This window comes from Triturus cristatus, chromosome 6 (assembly GCF_964204655.1).
Source record: "Triturus cristatus chromosome 6, aTriCri1.1, whole genome shotgun sequence".
Lineage (NCBI taxonomy): Eukaryota > Metazoa > Chordata > Amphibia > Caudata > Salamandridae > Triturus > Triturus cristatus.
The window spans coordinates 1477188335-1477202685 of record NC_140589.1 but is presented as its reverse complement, the minus strand read 5'-3'; the positions used below and the strand labels follow the sequence as shown (position 1 = coordinate 1477202685).

The 14351-nt window shown below is 44.6% G+C and overlaps 1 protein-coding gene across 1 annotated transcript in view; it reads right to left on the bottom strand.

Annotated features, from left to right (window-relative positions):
• The window catches only part of CCT4 (chaperonin containing TCP1 subunit 4), a 114250-nt gene extending 101061 nt beyond the window's left edge, over positions 1-13189 (bottom strand). The window contains exon 1 of the mRNA XM_085612579.1: positions 12908-13189. Within this exon, the coding sequence (XP_085468705.1) occupies positions 12908-13028 (121 nt within the window). The 5' untranslated portion in view covers positions 13029-13189. The remainder of the gene's footprint in view (positions 1-12907) is intronic.
• Positions 13190-14351: the final 1162 nt, after the last annotated feature.

The following is a 14351-nucleotide window of genomic DNA, read 5'->3' as shown; positions in this document are numbered from 1 at the left end:
CGGCTGGGCAAAACTCTGGCTAGCCGTATACTGGAGCCCCAGGCTCAGGCACACACGATACAAGCAATCACGGTCGCAGATAGTACACACTATGACACGCCGACAATCCTCAATGCGTTCACGGAGTACTATGCCAGGATGAATGCTCACAGGCCCACCCACGGGTGACACTGCTGAGCTTGAACAATATCTTGATGATATCGCTTTGGTGTGGCTATCACGGAGGCAGCAAGACTTTTTGATGCATCCGCTCACGTTGGGCGAAGTGCAGGAATACCATAGCCGCACTGCCCAATGGGAAAGCTGTGGATACAGATGGGCTGCCGGCGGAGTTTTATAAAGAATATGTCGATCAATTGGCTCCATGTCTCCTTCAGCTATATGAAGAGGCGTACGAAACCCAGTGTTTGCCGCCGACCCTGCGTGAGATGCTCGTGGTTGCGCTTTTAAAGCCTGACAAGCCGCCTGACAAATGCGATTCCTACCGTCCGTTATCTCTCTTAAATACGGATGTTAAAGTTTTAGCGAAAGTGTTGGCTACCAGGCTGCAACTCTGCCTCTCTGTTATGGTACTCCCGGATCAGTCGGGATTTGTCCCCACCCGTTCTACGTCACATAATTTGTGCACCATTTTCACAACAATGCATGTGCTGGAGCCCACGTTGCCGGCGGTGGCGGTGCTGCTTGACGCGGCAAAGGCGTTTGATTCGATCTCCTAGTCCTACATGATTTCGGTCCTTCATCGCATGGGAGTACCATTTGTGTTTGCCAATTGGAAAAAGCGATTATATACCAATCCAGTGGATCGGGTCCGAGTCGATGGGCAGTTGTCAGAGACGATTCCTATACAACGTGGCACGCGGCAGGGCTGTCCGTTGTCGCCCCTGTTATTTGCCCTTGTACTTGAGCCTCTGGCATGTATTCTGAGAAAGCGCCATGCTGAAACACCCTTGCGATTTTTGCAGCGTCGCTTGCCGACTCCATGTAGGCGGACGACATGGTGTTGTATGTCCGGGAGCAGGCGCGATTTCTTGCGCAACTTATACGTGAATATGTCCGATTTGAACGTTTCTCAGGCCTGGGAATCAACTGGCCCAAATCGATTATTCTGCCCCTTACGGACTGTACCCAGCAGTTTGACACGGAATATCCCATAGTGTGGTGTGCAGATCCTGTAAAATATTTAGGAATATGGTTGCATAGGGACTTGCAAACTGTTGTGCAGTCTAATTTTGGCACCGCCATCGCACAACTTGAGGGTCAGGTGCACCGTTGGATCAAGTTGCCTCTGACCTTTGCGGATCGAATAGCATTGATGAAAATGGTGGTCCTTCCGCGCTTTCTATATCTTTTTTAAAACGTCCTGGTGCGCCTGACGCGACATTTCTTCAACATGCTTCGCTCTTTTGATCACACTTGCATGGGGTGGTAGGAAACCTCGGCTTAAGTGGGAGACACTTACCCTTCCATATGACCAGGGTGGATTCGCTGCACCAGACTTTCATCTTTATTATCTCTGTGCACAGGCGCATTACACCTACTACTGGCAGCATGATCCAGCATTCATTCCGCATGTGGCAGTGGAGGCGGGCGCAGTGCACCCCATACCACTCAAGGCCATGATAGTTAACAAACATACGGTTTGGAAAAGGGGAGTTTGATACGGTGCAGATCACATCTGGGGCCTGGCGTGATCTTGGTCGACGAGCGCCTAAGTTGCCATTATATGCACCGAGCATGCCGCTACTGCACCACTCGGACCTCTCGGTCACCAGGGAAGCTGGCACAATAAAAATCCTGAAAGATATGGGACTGTCCACAATGACGGATGTGTTCCCTGGAGGCCAGTTCCTAACCTCCGAAAGTATAGATACCCGGGGCGAGGTTCTCGCCATGCATCTCTTCGTCTATACTAGACTATGCGAGCACTTTACTCACACTTTCCCGCAGAGCCACCGGCCCTAGAGGCGTTGCAACTTCTCTACACCGCTAAATCTAAGGCTAAACTCGTCACTCGACTTTACAAAGTGTCGCAGGGTGAGCTGCCATATGGGGGTGCGATGGCTAGATGGAATGCTGTGCTGCCAGAGCCGCTCTCTGAGGATGATTGGTTGCGTAGCTGCTCCCTGACGAGCAAACTGACGGCAAATGGCAACTTGCGGTTGGTACACTTCAAATATCTCCATCAACTTTATTACACTCCTGCACAACTTCAAAAGGTACGGGCTGCGACAAACTGACACCTGCAAACGCTGCGGTACATCAGGGGCTAATTTCTATCATCTGGCCTGGGAATGTCCCAAAGTGCATGAATACTGGGGCTCAGTCATACGAATTGTAAGCCCAATGGTTGAGGAATCTGTTGAGTGCAGTCCAGGGGTGTGCTTGCTGGGGGTTGGCGCTAGAGTGAAATCATTCAACAGGAAATTCGTGTCCATCGCGTTATTTATGGCTAAGCGCAGGGTCTCCGTCTGCTTGGAAAGCAGGGTTGTGCCCACTACTAAGCAATGGTTGCAGGAGCGGACTTACTGCCGGGACCAGCTCACCTGTTATGCGGAGGAACTACCGACTGCATCCAAGCCACGAGATATTTGGAGGCCGCTCACGCCCTATCTGTTGTCAATTGCTGATATTTGAGGACTGTCAGGTGTGCATTGCAATATTGCCCTGCCTATTCCTGCCTCATAATATGCTCCCTACTAATGTCATGTCCGTATGCATTTGTGCCCTTGATGACGCATACTGCAACACTAATGTAAGCACTAAGTTTATATGTATCCTGCATGCTATGCCAATGCTATAGTCTAGGACTGTCGGGTGTGCCTTGCAATATTGCCCTGCCTACTCCTGCCCAATAACATGCTTACTGCTATTGCCCTGTCTGTATGTATTTGTGCCCTTGACGACGTATTCTGCAACACTGAATTATGCAAGGAGTTTATAGGTATCATGCATGCTGAGCCAATGCCATAATCTGCTTGATTGCAAGATGTTTTTTCTTGGATCTGAAAAACAGAAATTAAAAAAAAAAAAAAATTATAAAAAGACTAGATGAATCTAGTCTTCCTGCGATCATTTATACCTCTAACATTCCATGAAAGACATGTGAGGGCTGCCATTACAGTGGGATGGTAGAGAGATAAGCCCAGGTACTGGGACCACAGCTGATGTGTGATGTATACATGGAATACAACAATAGTACAAAGCAAATCGTGAAAATGCCATTCGTAGAACACTGCGCTGGCATATTTAGACAGACGTTCATCCTATACCAGTAGGTCATACCGCCCAGTGGACTTGTGTAATAGAGTGCAGGCCATGACAGGTTTAAACAACAAGACTTAAACTCCCCCCTCCCCCACCAACCCCCCCAATTAGGTTGTCATTACCCCCCCTTACCAGTTAACTGTAAACAAACCGTCCACAGTAGTGAACATGAGGGAATCATCCCATGGGGGCATGTAGGTCCGTCGGCAATACACCCCTGCACTCATGGCAGGGTGGCCGAGATGACAATGCGCTAACCTGAAACAGTGAGCCCTCCATCACCACGGCACAATAATTACAGAGCAGGAAAATATATTGACAAATCCCCAAGCATCTAACACAAACAGTCTTGTATAATATTCAAACAACAGAAATTTGAGAGCCCAAAGAGGCGAGTAACCAGAGTGCTGGTCGTGGGCCTTCAGTCATTAATCGCTCAGATTGTTCTCGGTTTGAGCATCGCCGGCCAGTGAACGCTGTTTATGCTCCTTTGCCAACTACTTCGCGTATGATAGAGCTGCTTTAGCGTCTGTGAAAAACATGGGTTTTCCATTTCCCTGAACTCGCAGCTTGGCGGGGTAGATCAGGGCATATTTGGTGCCTATTTGTTGGAAGATTTTCTTTGCAGGCATGAATTCTCTTCTGGCTGCCTGAACCTGCAGTGTAAAGTCCGGATAGAATGCGATGTTATTTCCTTTATATTGAATTTCACCTTTCTCTCTCGCCAATCGGAGTATCGTGTCCCGGTCTCTATAGTATAAAACTCTCGCCAGTATTGGTCTTGCCGGTGCACCCGGACGTGGCCTGGGCCCCAGTGTCCGGTGCGCTCGATCAGAAACATCGCGGACAGGTCGGAGCCAAAGAGATCGGACATTATTGGCTCTATGTACTTCTCCATATTCTGGATGTCTGTTGATTCCGCAACACCCGTAATTCTGATATTGTTCCTCCTCGACCGGGCTTCTAAATGCTCATTCTTTTGCCTTATCACGTGCAGTACTCCATCCATGTCCCCAATCTTCTTGTCCATCTCCGTTTGACCCTCTTCCGTCTCAGTCACTCTAGTTTCCAGAACCCAAGCGACCCTCTTGTTTGTCCATGCGCTGTGTTGTCCTGTCCATTCTCTCCGCTAGCGAGTCCATTTTCGAATCCAATCCTTGAAGGCTTGTTTTCAGGTCCCGAAACATCTCACGGATGTCCTCTGCAGGTGGGTGGGCAGCCGCCCCCTCCTCGGTAGACTCTTGCTGAACAGTGTCCGTGTCAGCTGCTTTAGTGGACTTTTTGTCAAATGGTATCCTGGGTTGGCGTGTGTCCGGCTTCCCCATCTCCGCAATCCGCGATGCCCTCAACGAGGAGCTGGTGGCAGATGTCTTATTGCGTTACGCTGTGCACTTGTGTCTGACACCTCGCTGCTGGGGCCGCTTTACACCCCGCCGCTATCCGGGAGCTCCTCACCGACACCACCACCTGTATGAGCCCCGCTCCGGGAGTATGAGCGCCGGAGCCACGAGACCCTCTGCCCGGCGGCGCCCAGGGGCCAGCACCAGTAAGCGAGCCCTCAACAGTTCCACCAGTCGTCCCAGCTGCACGTCCGCAGGCAGGCGCATCAAACGACACCGCTATGCCAAAGTTAATAATTCCAGGCGGGGATCCACAGACAATATGGCGTGTGCATGAGGAGCCGCTGCCTCTGTCCAATGGCGCAACACGTCGCCTCTCGCCGCTAGCTGTCGCCTCTCGCCGCTAGCTCTCACCTGCCATCATCGAATGAACATCGTCAAGAGGCCCCACTGCAATTCCGCATAGGAGGTATTCACTTCGGGTGTCTACGGCTACAGCATCACGTGGTCTGACCTAGAGTCAGCGTCCGCAACAGCTGCCCCTTACACCAAGGCCACCTATCTCGCCTCCGCAGCTCACAAGTCAGTGCGAGGGTATCCGAGCCGAGGCGCAAGGCCCCAATTGCACAGCAGTTCCGTAGTATGACTACTCATATCGCCTCAGCAGCCATGAGTCGCACGGTATACAGGCCAGCATACCCAGTCAGTACCCAACAGATGGGGCCTCGACTGTGAGGCCCAGCGTATCATGAGACTGCCCGGGGTACAATAATTGCTCTCTGCTGCCAATCCGGTAATTACAGGGTCGTCCTAGTGGCAGCCGGCAAACAGGGGTGCAAATTAGTGTGGCGCGAACTCACAGGTGCCGCTCCGGCGGTAGCCGGCACATGAATCAGCCTCCGGACACCCGCATAAACTGCCCACGTTGTCTTCAGGCATCCATCGAGACTCGGGCCACAGCTCGTCAGCGCATGCACCCACCGCGATATGATTCAGCAGGGCGCCGCGAGAATCTGGACAGGACCGCTCACACCTGCACCCCGGTCCCAGCTCCCAAGCAGCGCCGACGGACTGGACGTGCACGTTAGTTCCCGGCTTCAGCGTAGCTCCTCCGCTGGTAGGCCCACGCTCTCTGCAGCGGCACCGCCTGTCGACAGCCCCACCAGCACCCGGGTACACTCGCTGTCGCCGGTTATGTTCTCTCTCGGTTGGCACCCAGTTCCAGGCAGCTATATCGAATATCGAATTTATGACGTATGTTTTAAGCTCGGTCGGCGGAGCCGCGCTAGTGTGCGGCCATTAAGCTGCACAGCAAAGCCACGCCCCCAATTCAAAGGCAAAATTACCATTAAATATTTATTTTCCAATTGACAGGCACTATTTTCCCTGTGTACAAGTGGAGCTACGCTCTATCACACAACAGTGATGAACCCTATGGACAAAAGCAGAAACAAAATTACTCAAAATGGACTGCGTTGAATGGTGGGACGGGCTTGAAAAAGAGGTGCCACAATTTTAGTTTAATGAATGATAATTCCTTGCATATCTTTCAGTTAATCCAGATCCTCAGATCTAGATTTTTTATTTTCTACAACAAAAACAGTTGACTGTATAAGGGGGCAGAAGAAAGCAAACGATCTTCTAAAATTTGTAGGTTTGACTACAACTTCACATAACATCCATCTAAAGACAATATGGCGGAGAAAATATGGTCAGTGCACCAAAATAAGAAGCACTGAGATTCTTAGGAGGTGTGGAATCTTGGTCCTCATTTCCTTACAGAGGAAATCACACTTTTCCAGTTACAGATCATAATTGTTTTTTCTAGTAAGCTGCCATTGTATTTTATGCTCAAGAGTATTATGAAACATTGCCTGTGGTGTTACAAATCCTGCTAAACAGGTTAAGACTGTTAGGAAAAAAAATTATAAAAGATTTAAATTAATAATAAATGACAAACAATTACAGTTCATAGCAGCTATTAAATCCGCTTTTGATTTTATGCTATCAAAAATGTAACAGATGCAAAAGAAATAAGCTCTTAAATCATTCTTAGGAATTAGTGAATATTATACAAGATTTGTTTGTGGCTATGCAATGGTTGTTAAACCACAGAGTTCTATAAAGCTCTTGGAAGAAATTGTTTGCCGGTTTGCACCACATTGTTGTGCCTTAATGAAAGCATAGTTCTCCCAGTAACCAAAAAACCAAGAAGTTTAAAGTCCCCCAGTATGAGGACTATCCCATCAGAAAGTGCTTTTCTTAAAGATTTTCGTACATGAGAACCTTTGTGGCGGGCACTATTTCACAAAAAGACACCAACTATATTCTTACTGGCCACCGTGTTCATGGAGCACTAAGGGACCCCTGCAAAGAGGTAAGCACAAGGTGAAACAAATGCCCTAAAAAGGGCCTGAACTCCATGTCCAACAGCTGCCTAAAGGACTTGATCCCTTGCAGCGGAACTCCACATTACTATGTTTGCCGCAACATAACATCGGCTAGTGAAAAAGCTGCATAAGAAAATTTGTTTTGCAACAACAGATATAGGACTCAATTACCTAATCAAATAAAGAAAAATGCATTCCATGCAAAGGTGAACCACTACCATGGTGAGACATCTGATGAAGATGAGCACTTGGGGACATACTCGCTGAACACATGCTTGGTAATCGCAACATTTTTCTTCACTTCTATACATCTTGTTGCACCCCGACACAAAAATATCAAATCTTTACAAAGATGAAAAATAGGTTTGCCAGGAACCTGGCATGCAATCAAACTTGCACCTACACTTCTGTTCGCAACAGAGCATGTTGTGACCAAGATCTTGATGGATATCACTGGTTAATCAACTGTAAATTCCTCATCTTCGTGCTCGCAAGAGAGCTCGCTGGATGTACTACTTCACCAGGGGTTGATTTGTATAAATTTATTTAGATCAAGCATATCTATCAGACATGTTATGCACTGTATCAGGTATGGAAACAGAGAAACAGCTAGTTGGATGAATACATTAAGGGAGTTTGGTATAGTTATGATTACAAGATGTGAAAAACATAACAATGAACCTGGAATTACACAGATGATCTACCAGTATCATGCTGGATGGGAGCAAGCTAAAAAACCGAATGATAACAGTAAAGTAGTAGTACACTGTGACTAGTTGGTGTAATTGGCGATACGCAGGCCTTAAATCAATAATGTAAGACTACTTGGTTTCACCCAGAGCTGCTAGCATTTCGTGGGTTTAAAGCGTTAAAAAAGGGACAAAATGTGTGTGGAGGCAAGAGCACAGCAAAGCTTTCAGTTATTTCAAAGAACTTATTTTGAGTGCAACTGCGTTAAAGCTATTTGTGAATAGTGTTAGTGGATGTGAACACGGTCCTTTTAATATCATATGCTCTGAGGCATTACAGTACCACAAAGCGTGAAGTAGTAGACAGAAGCTGGGCTGTTGAGAGACAGAAGACCTACCTCTGGGGATCAGGTTTTGATCTTTGCATTGAGCACAAGCCTTCCATGTGATGGATGGCAATAGCGTGGCAAAAGCATTTAAGACCAGTGCATCTAATTTCGAGATTGCAGGAGTATAATTTTACCATCAAATATAGATCATTTGTAAGTAATGACAGAGGCGAAGGTTTGACAAAGCCACCGTGTGAAATAGCAGCTGCTGAAGCTGAGCAAAAGTAGAGTGCGTTGCTGTGCCCGTAAACGCAGTTCAGGGGATGTGACGGAGTTGTAACAAGTAAGGAGTAAATACAGGCTACTTGAATGATGCAGCGTGGAGGGAGGTTAAGAAGCAACATGTGAGAGGATACTCATCTGGCACAATTTAAAGAATGGGTTGAAGTCTCTTGTGCATGCAGCTTCAGAAAACGACAGTGGGTGAAGATATAGTGCCAAGACAGGATGTGTGCCGAGAGAGAGCATTCATGAAAATGTAATGTGTTGCACGCTGTGGACATTATGGAGCCACAGCTACACAAAATTGTTAAGCAAATTGTATCGAGAAGGTATGCTCACATTCAGATAAGCATTGGAAGTTTAGGGAAAACCCTTCACATACTGTTCCATTGCCCGGCAATCCTGATGAGAAAGTTGCAATTGACTTTTCAGGACCATTTAATCTACTTTCTGCTCACAGGTGATCTTTCGGTTCATGTGACCAATTTTCAAAATAGATGTATTAGTCTTTTGTGGCAACTACAGCCACATGGGTGGTTTTAAACTTTTTAACCATAAGAGTTTGCATTACAAAATTCCCAGAAAAAAACGAAAAAATAAAATATAAAGAGTTAAAAGGTGTTAAGAAACTGAAAGTTGCAGTTTATAGTACTTCTTCCGATGGATTAGTTGAGAGAGCTAATACATTTGTAAAGGATGGTAGGCAGACTACTTCAGCAGCATGCTTTGATGTGAAAACATACCTACATGAGTGCGATTATTACGAGAATAAACCCTACTCTACTAATAGGGTATCTTCTGTGATATTTGTAGTAGGGTTAATACAAGTAGTCTTTGATAGCCTGTTTTATATTTTGTTTATAGAACATTTAATGTGTTTTCTAATGTATATAGTGTTCTTTGAAATAAAGCGTTATTAGCAGTGGTTGAAAGGAGGCTGAATTTGAGAGGAAGTGGGGGTGAAGTGTCTTTTGCCATTGTCTGTAACGAAAGATAAGGAAGTTACTTAGATCACTGTCTTTGGTGTCTTCACTAAAGCTTTTGGCGCAAGCATCTAAACAGCCTAATTATATCCATACGTACGAAGGAAACTACTGTGAGGTACATACCCCTTGCCTTCCTGTACTGGAACCCAGATTTTTTTCCCAGCAAGTACTTCATTTTGAATATCTGTGTGGCATAAAAACTATTATTCATGAATCCAGACCTTCCAAGGTCTAACCAGCATACCTCATGTTGATGACAGTATCTGCCGAAAGGTCAAAGAAAATTGTTTTGCATTGATTGGATCCCGAAAGCGATAGTGTACAATCAGATGCAAAAGACTAGGTGCAGAAGTTAGTGCAGCATTTACAAAAGCTATTAAGGATCTTTATGAGCACTTTGCACCCACAGTGGACACAGCAATAACAAGGCCTCTGTTTTCCAAATGAAACAAGAAAAAGGTGAGACAATTAAGGACTAGAATGTTTCGGAGCTAAAAATATTAGCAATAAATAGTAAACATGGGTAGAACAAGGAAATCATTCTAAACCAGGTGGTTATGAACACGAGAAACCAATGGATTAGTGGTGAGGCACCTCTTAGAGACGTGATAGCCACAGTGAAAAAAAGGCTGAACTAACTGAAGTGTGCCAAAGCTACTGTGCACAGGACAATAGGTAAGATTTCAGAAGGCAAGAGGTTCGAAATTGTATGAAATAAAAAGGGATATCAAGGGATGTCAAAGCTTTCAACCATGTTGTTATCTATGTGGGAGCTTTCAGCATTCTACTAAATTTATGAAATGTCTTGCAAGAAATATATTGTTGGGACATTTTGCGTACGTCTGTAAACAAATATTTTGTGTTGCTGAGAGGGGTTTAAGTGAGTCTGGTTCCAAAACCAACCTCACAAAATCTAAGAAAGAAGTTATGTTGAATATTATTAGCAATAGGTATAACAAACATATGCTGGATGACATTTGGGGGAGATTTCTTTACATGTAGCGGCCGATTTGCGGGTCATCATATATGATTGTAGCACAGACATGGAAAAAAAAAATGTGAATAAAACCAGACTAAATTTGAAGCAAACCGATATTCACCTAAGGAGCAATAATAGCGACACTACTGAAATGTTTGGATTTATTTAGATCATTAGTTTTTAAATATAAAAAACTGAAATGCCATTTCTAAGACAGCTCTTCGGTATTAGGTTGGAAAGACTGGCGGGCGTTCATTACATTTTATTCTTGATCTGGACAGTACAGAGCATGTCCTTGTAGCTTGCAGTAGTGAAGATACCAAATTGTGAGGTTAAAAAAAAGAAAGTTTCAAAGGTTTCTGAAAGTAAGGTCGAAAAGCTTAAGGAATTTCCACACAAAATTATTCTGAAGTACAATACTCTACTGAAAACAGATAAGGTAAGTAATATTTGGTTCATTGGCGGGGGATAAAGCAGAGCTTAAAAGGTTACATGTAGTGTCATCTGAAATGATTTCTGTTGGTCTTGGCCTGCGGTTGTCTCCAATTTCGTTTTACGCCTTCTGATGATCCTCAAAAGCTGCTGTATTCTAGAAGCTTATGACCCAATTATTTGGCAATATGCCGGTTATGGTGCGTTTTAAGGGTATCCTGGAAATTCGGTATAGTAAGGAGCATGAAATGCGTTTGAATAAGGTTTTGGGAACATATGACAACCGCAGAAATAAACAAATAGTATATTTGCAGGATGATGTGTTGCATATGATATATATTCAGATCACAAAATTAATGATCAAAGTAATTAGACCCAAGGAAATATTCGCGAAAGCCAATCCAAGGATCATTATTTTTGGACCCGAAAGATTTCTATTTTAAATTTGTTTTAAAGATTTCGAAAAGGACAACACACAAGACTACTGCTCAAAAACAAAATTAAGTTTGAATGGTCGGATGAGTTCCAAGTAGCCTTTGATATTGAAGTTGTGTTCCGAAACATTCTTTGGCTGCTTCTGATGCAGTTATTTGAATGACATGTTTGTAGGAAATAATTGTGGGAGTGATTCTGGTAGTGTACACAACGTGCTGGAGAGCTGCAGTGCAGGACGGGTTGCCAATTGAGAACAAAGAGTGAGCACTTTTGGTAAATGCATAAAGTTTCCTAGGAAGCTATGTGATTGTCCTTAACATATTTCATTTAAAAGTATCAATTTACCTTGCTTACTATTTTCTAAATACTAACTACATATACGTTTTGTTTATAGACTGGGACAGAGAAGTTACTACTATAAGTAGTCTATTTTCTGTTTTGTTTATAGAACATTCAATATTTATAGTTCTGTGTGGTATATAGTGTTTCTTGGAATGTTTTTTTTAGTAGCAGTGGTTGTAAGGCTGTGAGAACGGGACATTGTGACTGTTCAGGAAAATAAAGCAGTTACTTGGATCACTTTCTTTGGCATCTTCACTACAGTATTAAGTGGACATGCTAATAGAACCAGAATGTCACTTTTTGTGACAATACCATAGAATAAAATAAAGGATAACGGTATAAAGAATGTGTGATTTTGGTGTAGGAACAGGTGACTATCATATGATCCAAAGATAGGTCTTCTTGCTACGATTGGTCTTCAGAAATGTGTACGGATGTATCATCTTGGGCAAGTGATGTTGAGAGTATGCCCCAACATTGGGAGGCTGTACGGTGTAGTGAGGACAATGGTTCTGGTAATGGAAACAGGTTAAGACGCGAGTAACGAAGATAACATAATTGATGGAGATAATACTGTTGATAAAAAGAATCCATTGGGTGTCTCTCCAACTGTATGATATTAAGGAATATGCTGAAGAGTGTAGTACCGAGGAAACTTCTAGAAAAGAGGGTGTAAAAATACTTGTCAGACTAACAAAAAAGCATAATAATTATGTAATGTATCGATTAGTTGGTTTCATATGTAGTTAATACATTTACTTTGTTATGGAGGATTAACATATGTTGAACGTGCTATGCACGCCACTTGCTTTACTGATTTCTATATAATGTTACTTTGTGATGTGTTTTGGAATGTTCGCCTTTGAGTGTTATAGTTTTCCCCAAAAGCCGACTTGCATCTTGCAGATTCACTCTGTGGGATGGTGGTGGCCTCCGTTAACTTGGTGGAATAAACATACTCGTTTCGCCCTTCTTTGATCTCGGGCTCTGTCGTGATTGCACGACCTACATACAGCAAGACCTCTTCCCATTGTCCATGTAGGTTTGTATAACAACTTTGCCTGGTGGGGTTAGTACGACTATTATCATAAAGGAGAAAGTGAAACTTCAAGTCCCAGAATCCAAAGTGCTATTAGCTAAACAGTACGAACTGCCTAAACGGCAAGCACGACAACGAATCAAAGGAAGGCAATTCTATCGTGGCATCAAAGTCTGTTATGACTACACGCCACCCCAGCCGTTAGGGGCAGGTGATTTGCTGGTCATGCAGACAAAAACCACGCCTTAAGTACAACGGCTGCAGAATGACACCTCGCGCAGATGAATCGCACACAAAGTGTGTGAGCTCCCAGCCTCTATGGCCTGGTCGCAAACAGCACGGAAAGGTCCTGGCAGATAACACTACAGGCCCTGCCACTGTACGCCAATGTTCATACCTTTCCCGGCTGAAATGTTGCTGAATCGGATCTGCGCCGGCTTGTCTCGGTCCTTGTAAGCGCCCTTGATCCTGGCGCCGGTGCCGGCGGTCAGCACCCGTGGGGTGGCGTATTCGGGCATGGTACTGGCTGCTGTGCGTGCGGCGGATGGATGCAGATACTGAGCGCCCCCTTCTCCAGCCAGCAGCCCTCAGTGAAAGGAAAAGGAAGCTTCCAGTGAAACGCCGGTTAGACAGGCGGGGCGTCTCTGACGCCTCTTGGGTGACGTTAGAAACTGCATCTAAGGCACAACCTCTAAGAGCAACAAAAAAAGGACTACAGACAGGGGCGCGGCAACAGAAAACACGCCAATTCGGCGGCCACACAGTAATGGTACACGTTGAATGTAAACGTTACGAAAGACAGTCGAAACCATATCTAAAGACAGCATATTAAGTGGTTTTTCAACACTTTTATAAGTCCTCCTGAAGACACTGGCATCCGTGAAATACATTACCCCCAACAAAATCATTTTCTTCTCCGTGGTTATTTCTACTTATTAATACTGCAATATGGCGACTCTATTTTGGCGCACAGTCGGCCGTTAAACGTGTCCTCTTTCTTTGTATATGGATCTTTTGTCTCACGTATATTACCTTACAGGGAGTTGTTGTCACTGTCAGCGCAACTGGGAGATCTGGTCAATATCTTTCTTGGGTAGGAGAAGAGCAGGTGCGCAAAAGAACTACATACGGACTTGACACCGTGTCTTCACGCAGACAATTTACATTTTATATGTAGATCCCGTCTATTGAAGAAAGTCATTCACGTCCTTACAAAATTTGCAACAACACATGTGTAACTGTACATGTCGTCATTGCCACTGGAATTAAATAGCAAGCCTACTCAGGGATCCGCGGAGAGCTTTCAAGTTTGAAAATGCTCAGGAGGAAAACTAATGGCATACTTTCCGACATTAGAGGAAGTGGTATCACACAATCTTTGACATCAATGACGATAAAGATAGCGCTATCATTGAAATGTAAAAAACGAACGTTGAATAAACTAAATGTAAAACCAAAGGTCGAATTAAAGAGGATGTGGTTTAAGGGCTAGAGCTGCTGGCTTTAAACCTAGGGATTCGGGTTCGAGTCTGGTGGGAAGCTCAAACATTCTGTGAATCTGGGCAAATCACTTAATCCTCCGTGCCTAAAAAATGAATGTGTTCCTCTGTAATGCAACTGGTGCCCATGTAAAGCGGTCGAGTTAGTGCTATATAAAACTTCAACAAAAAACAAGCATTGGCATAGCCAATAGGTCTCGCCTTCGGGACCTTATAAGTATTTCGTTATGCAGCACAATATCATGGGTACAACAGCATCAACTGTTGCATGGCTAAACACTTATAAGGTCCCAAAGGCGAGACCTATTGGCTATGCCAATGCTTGTTAAAGAATTATCACCA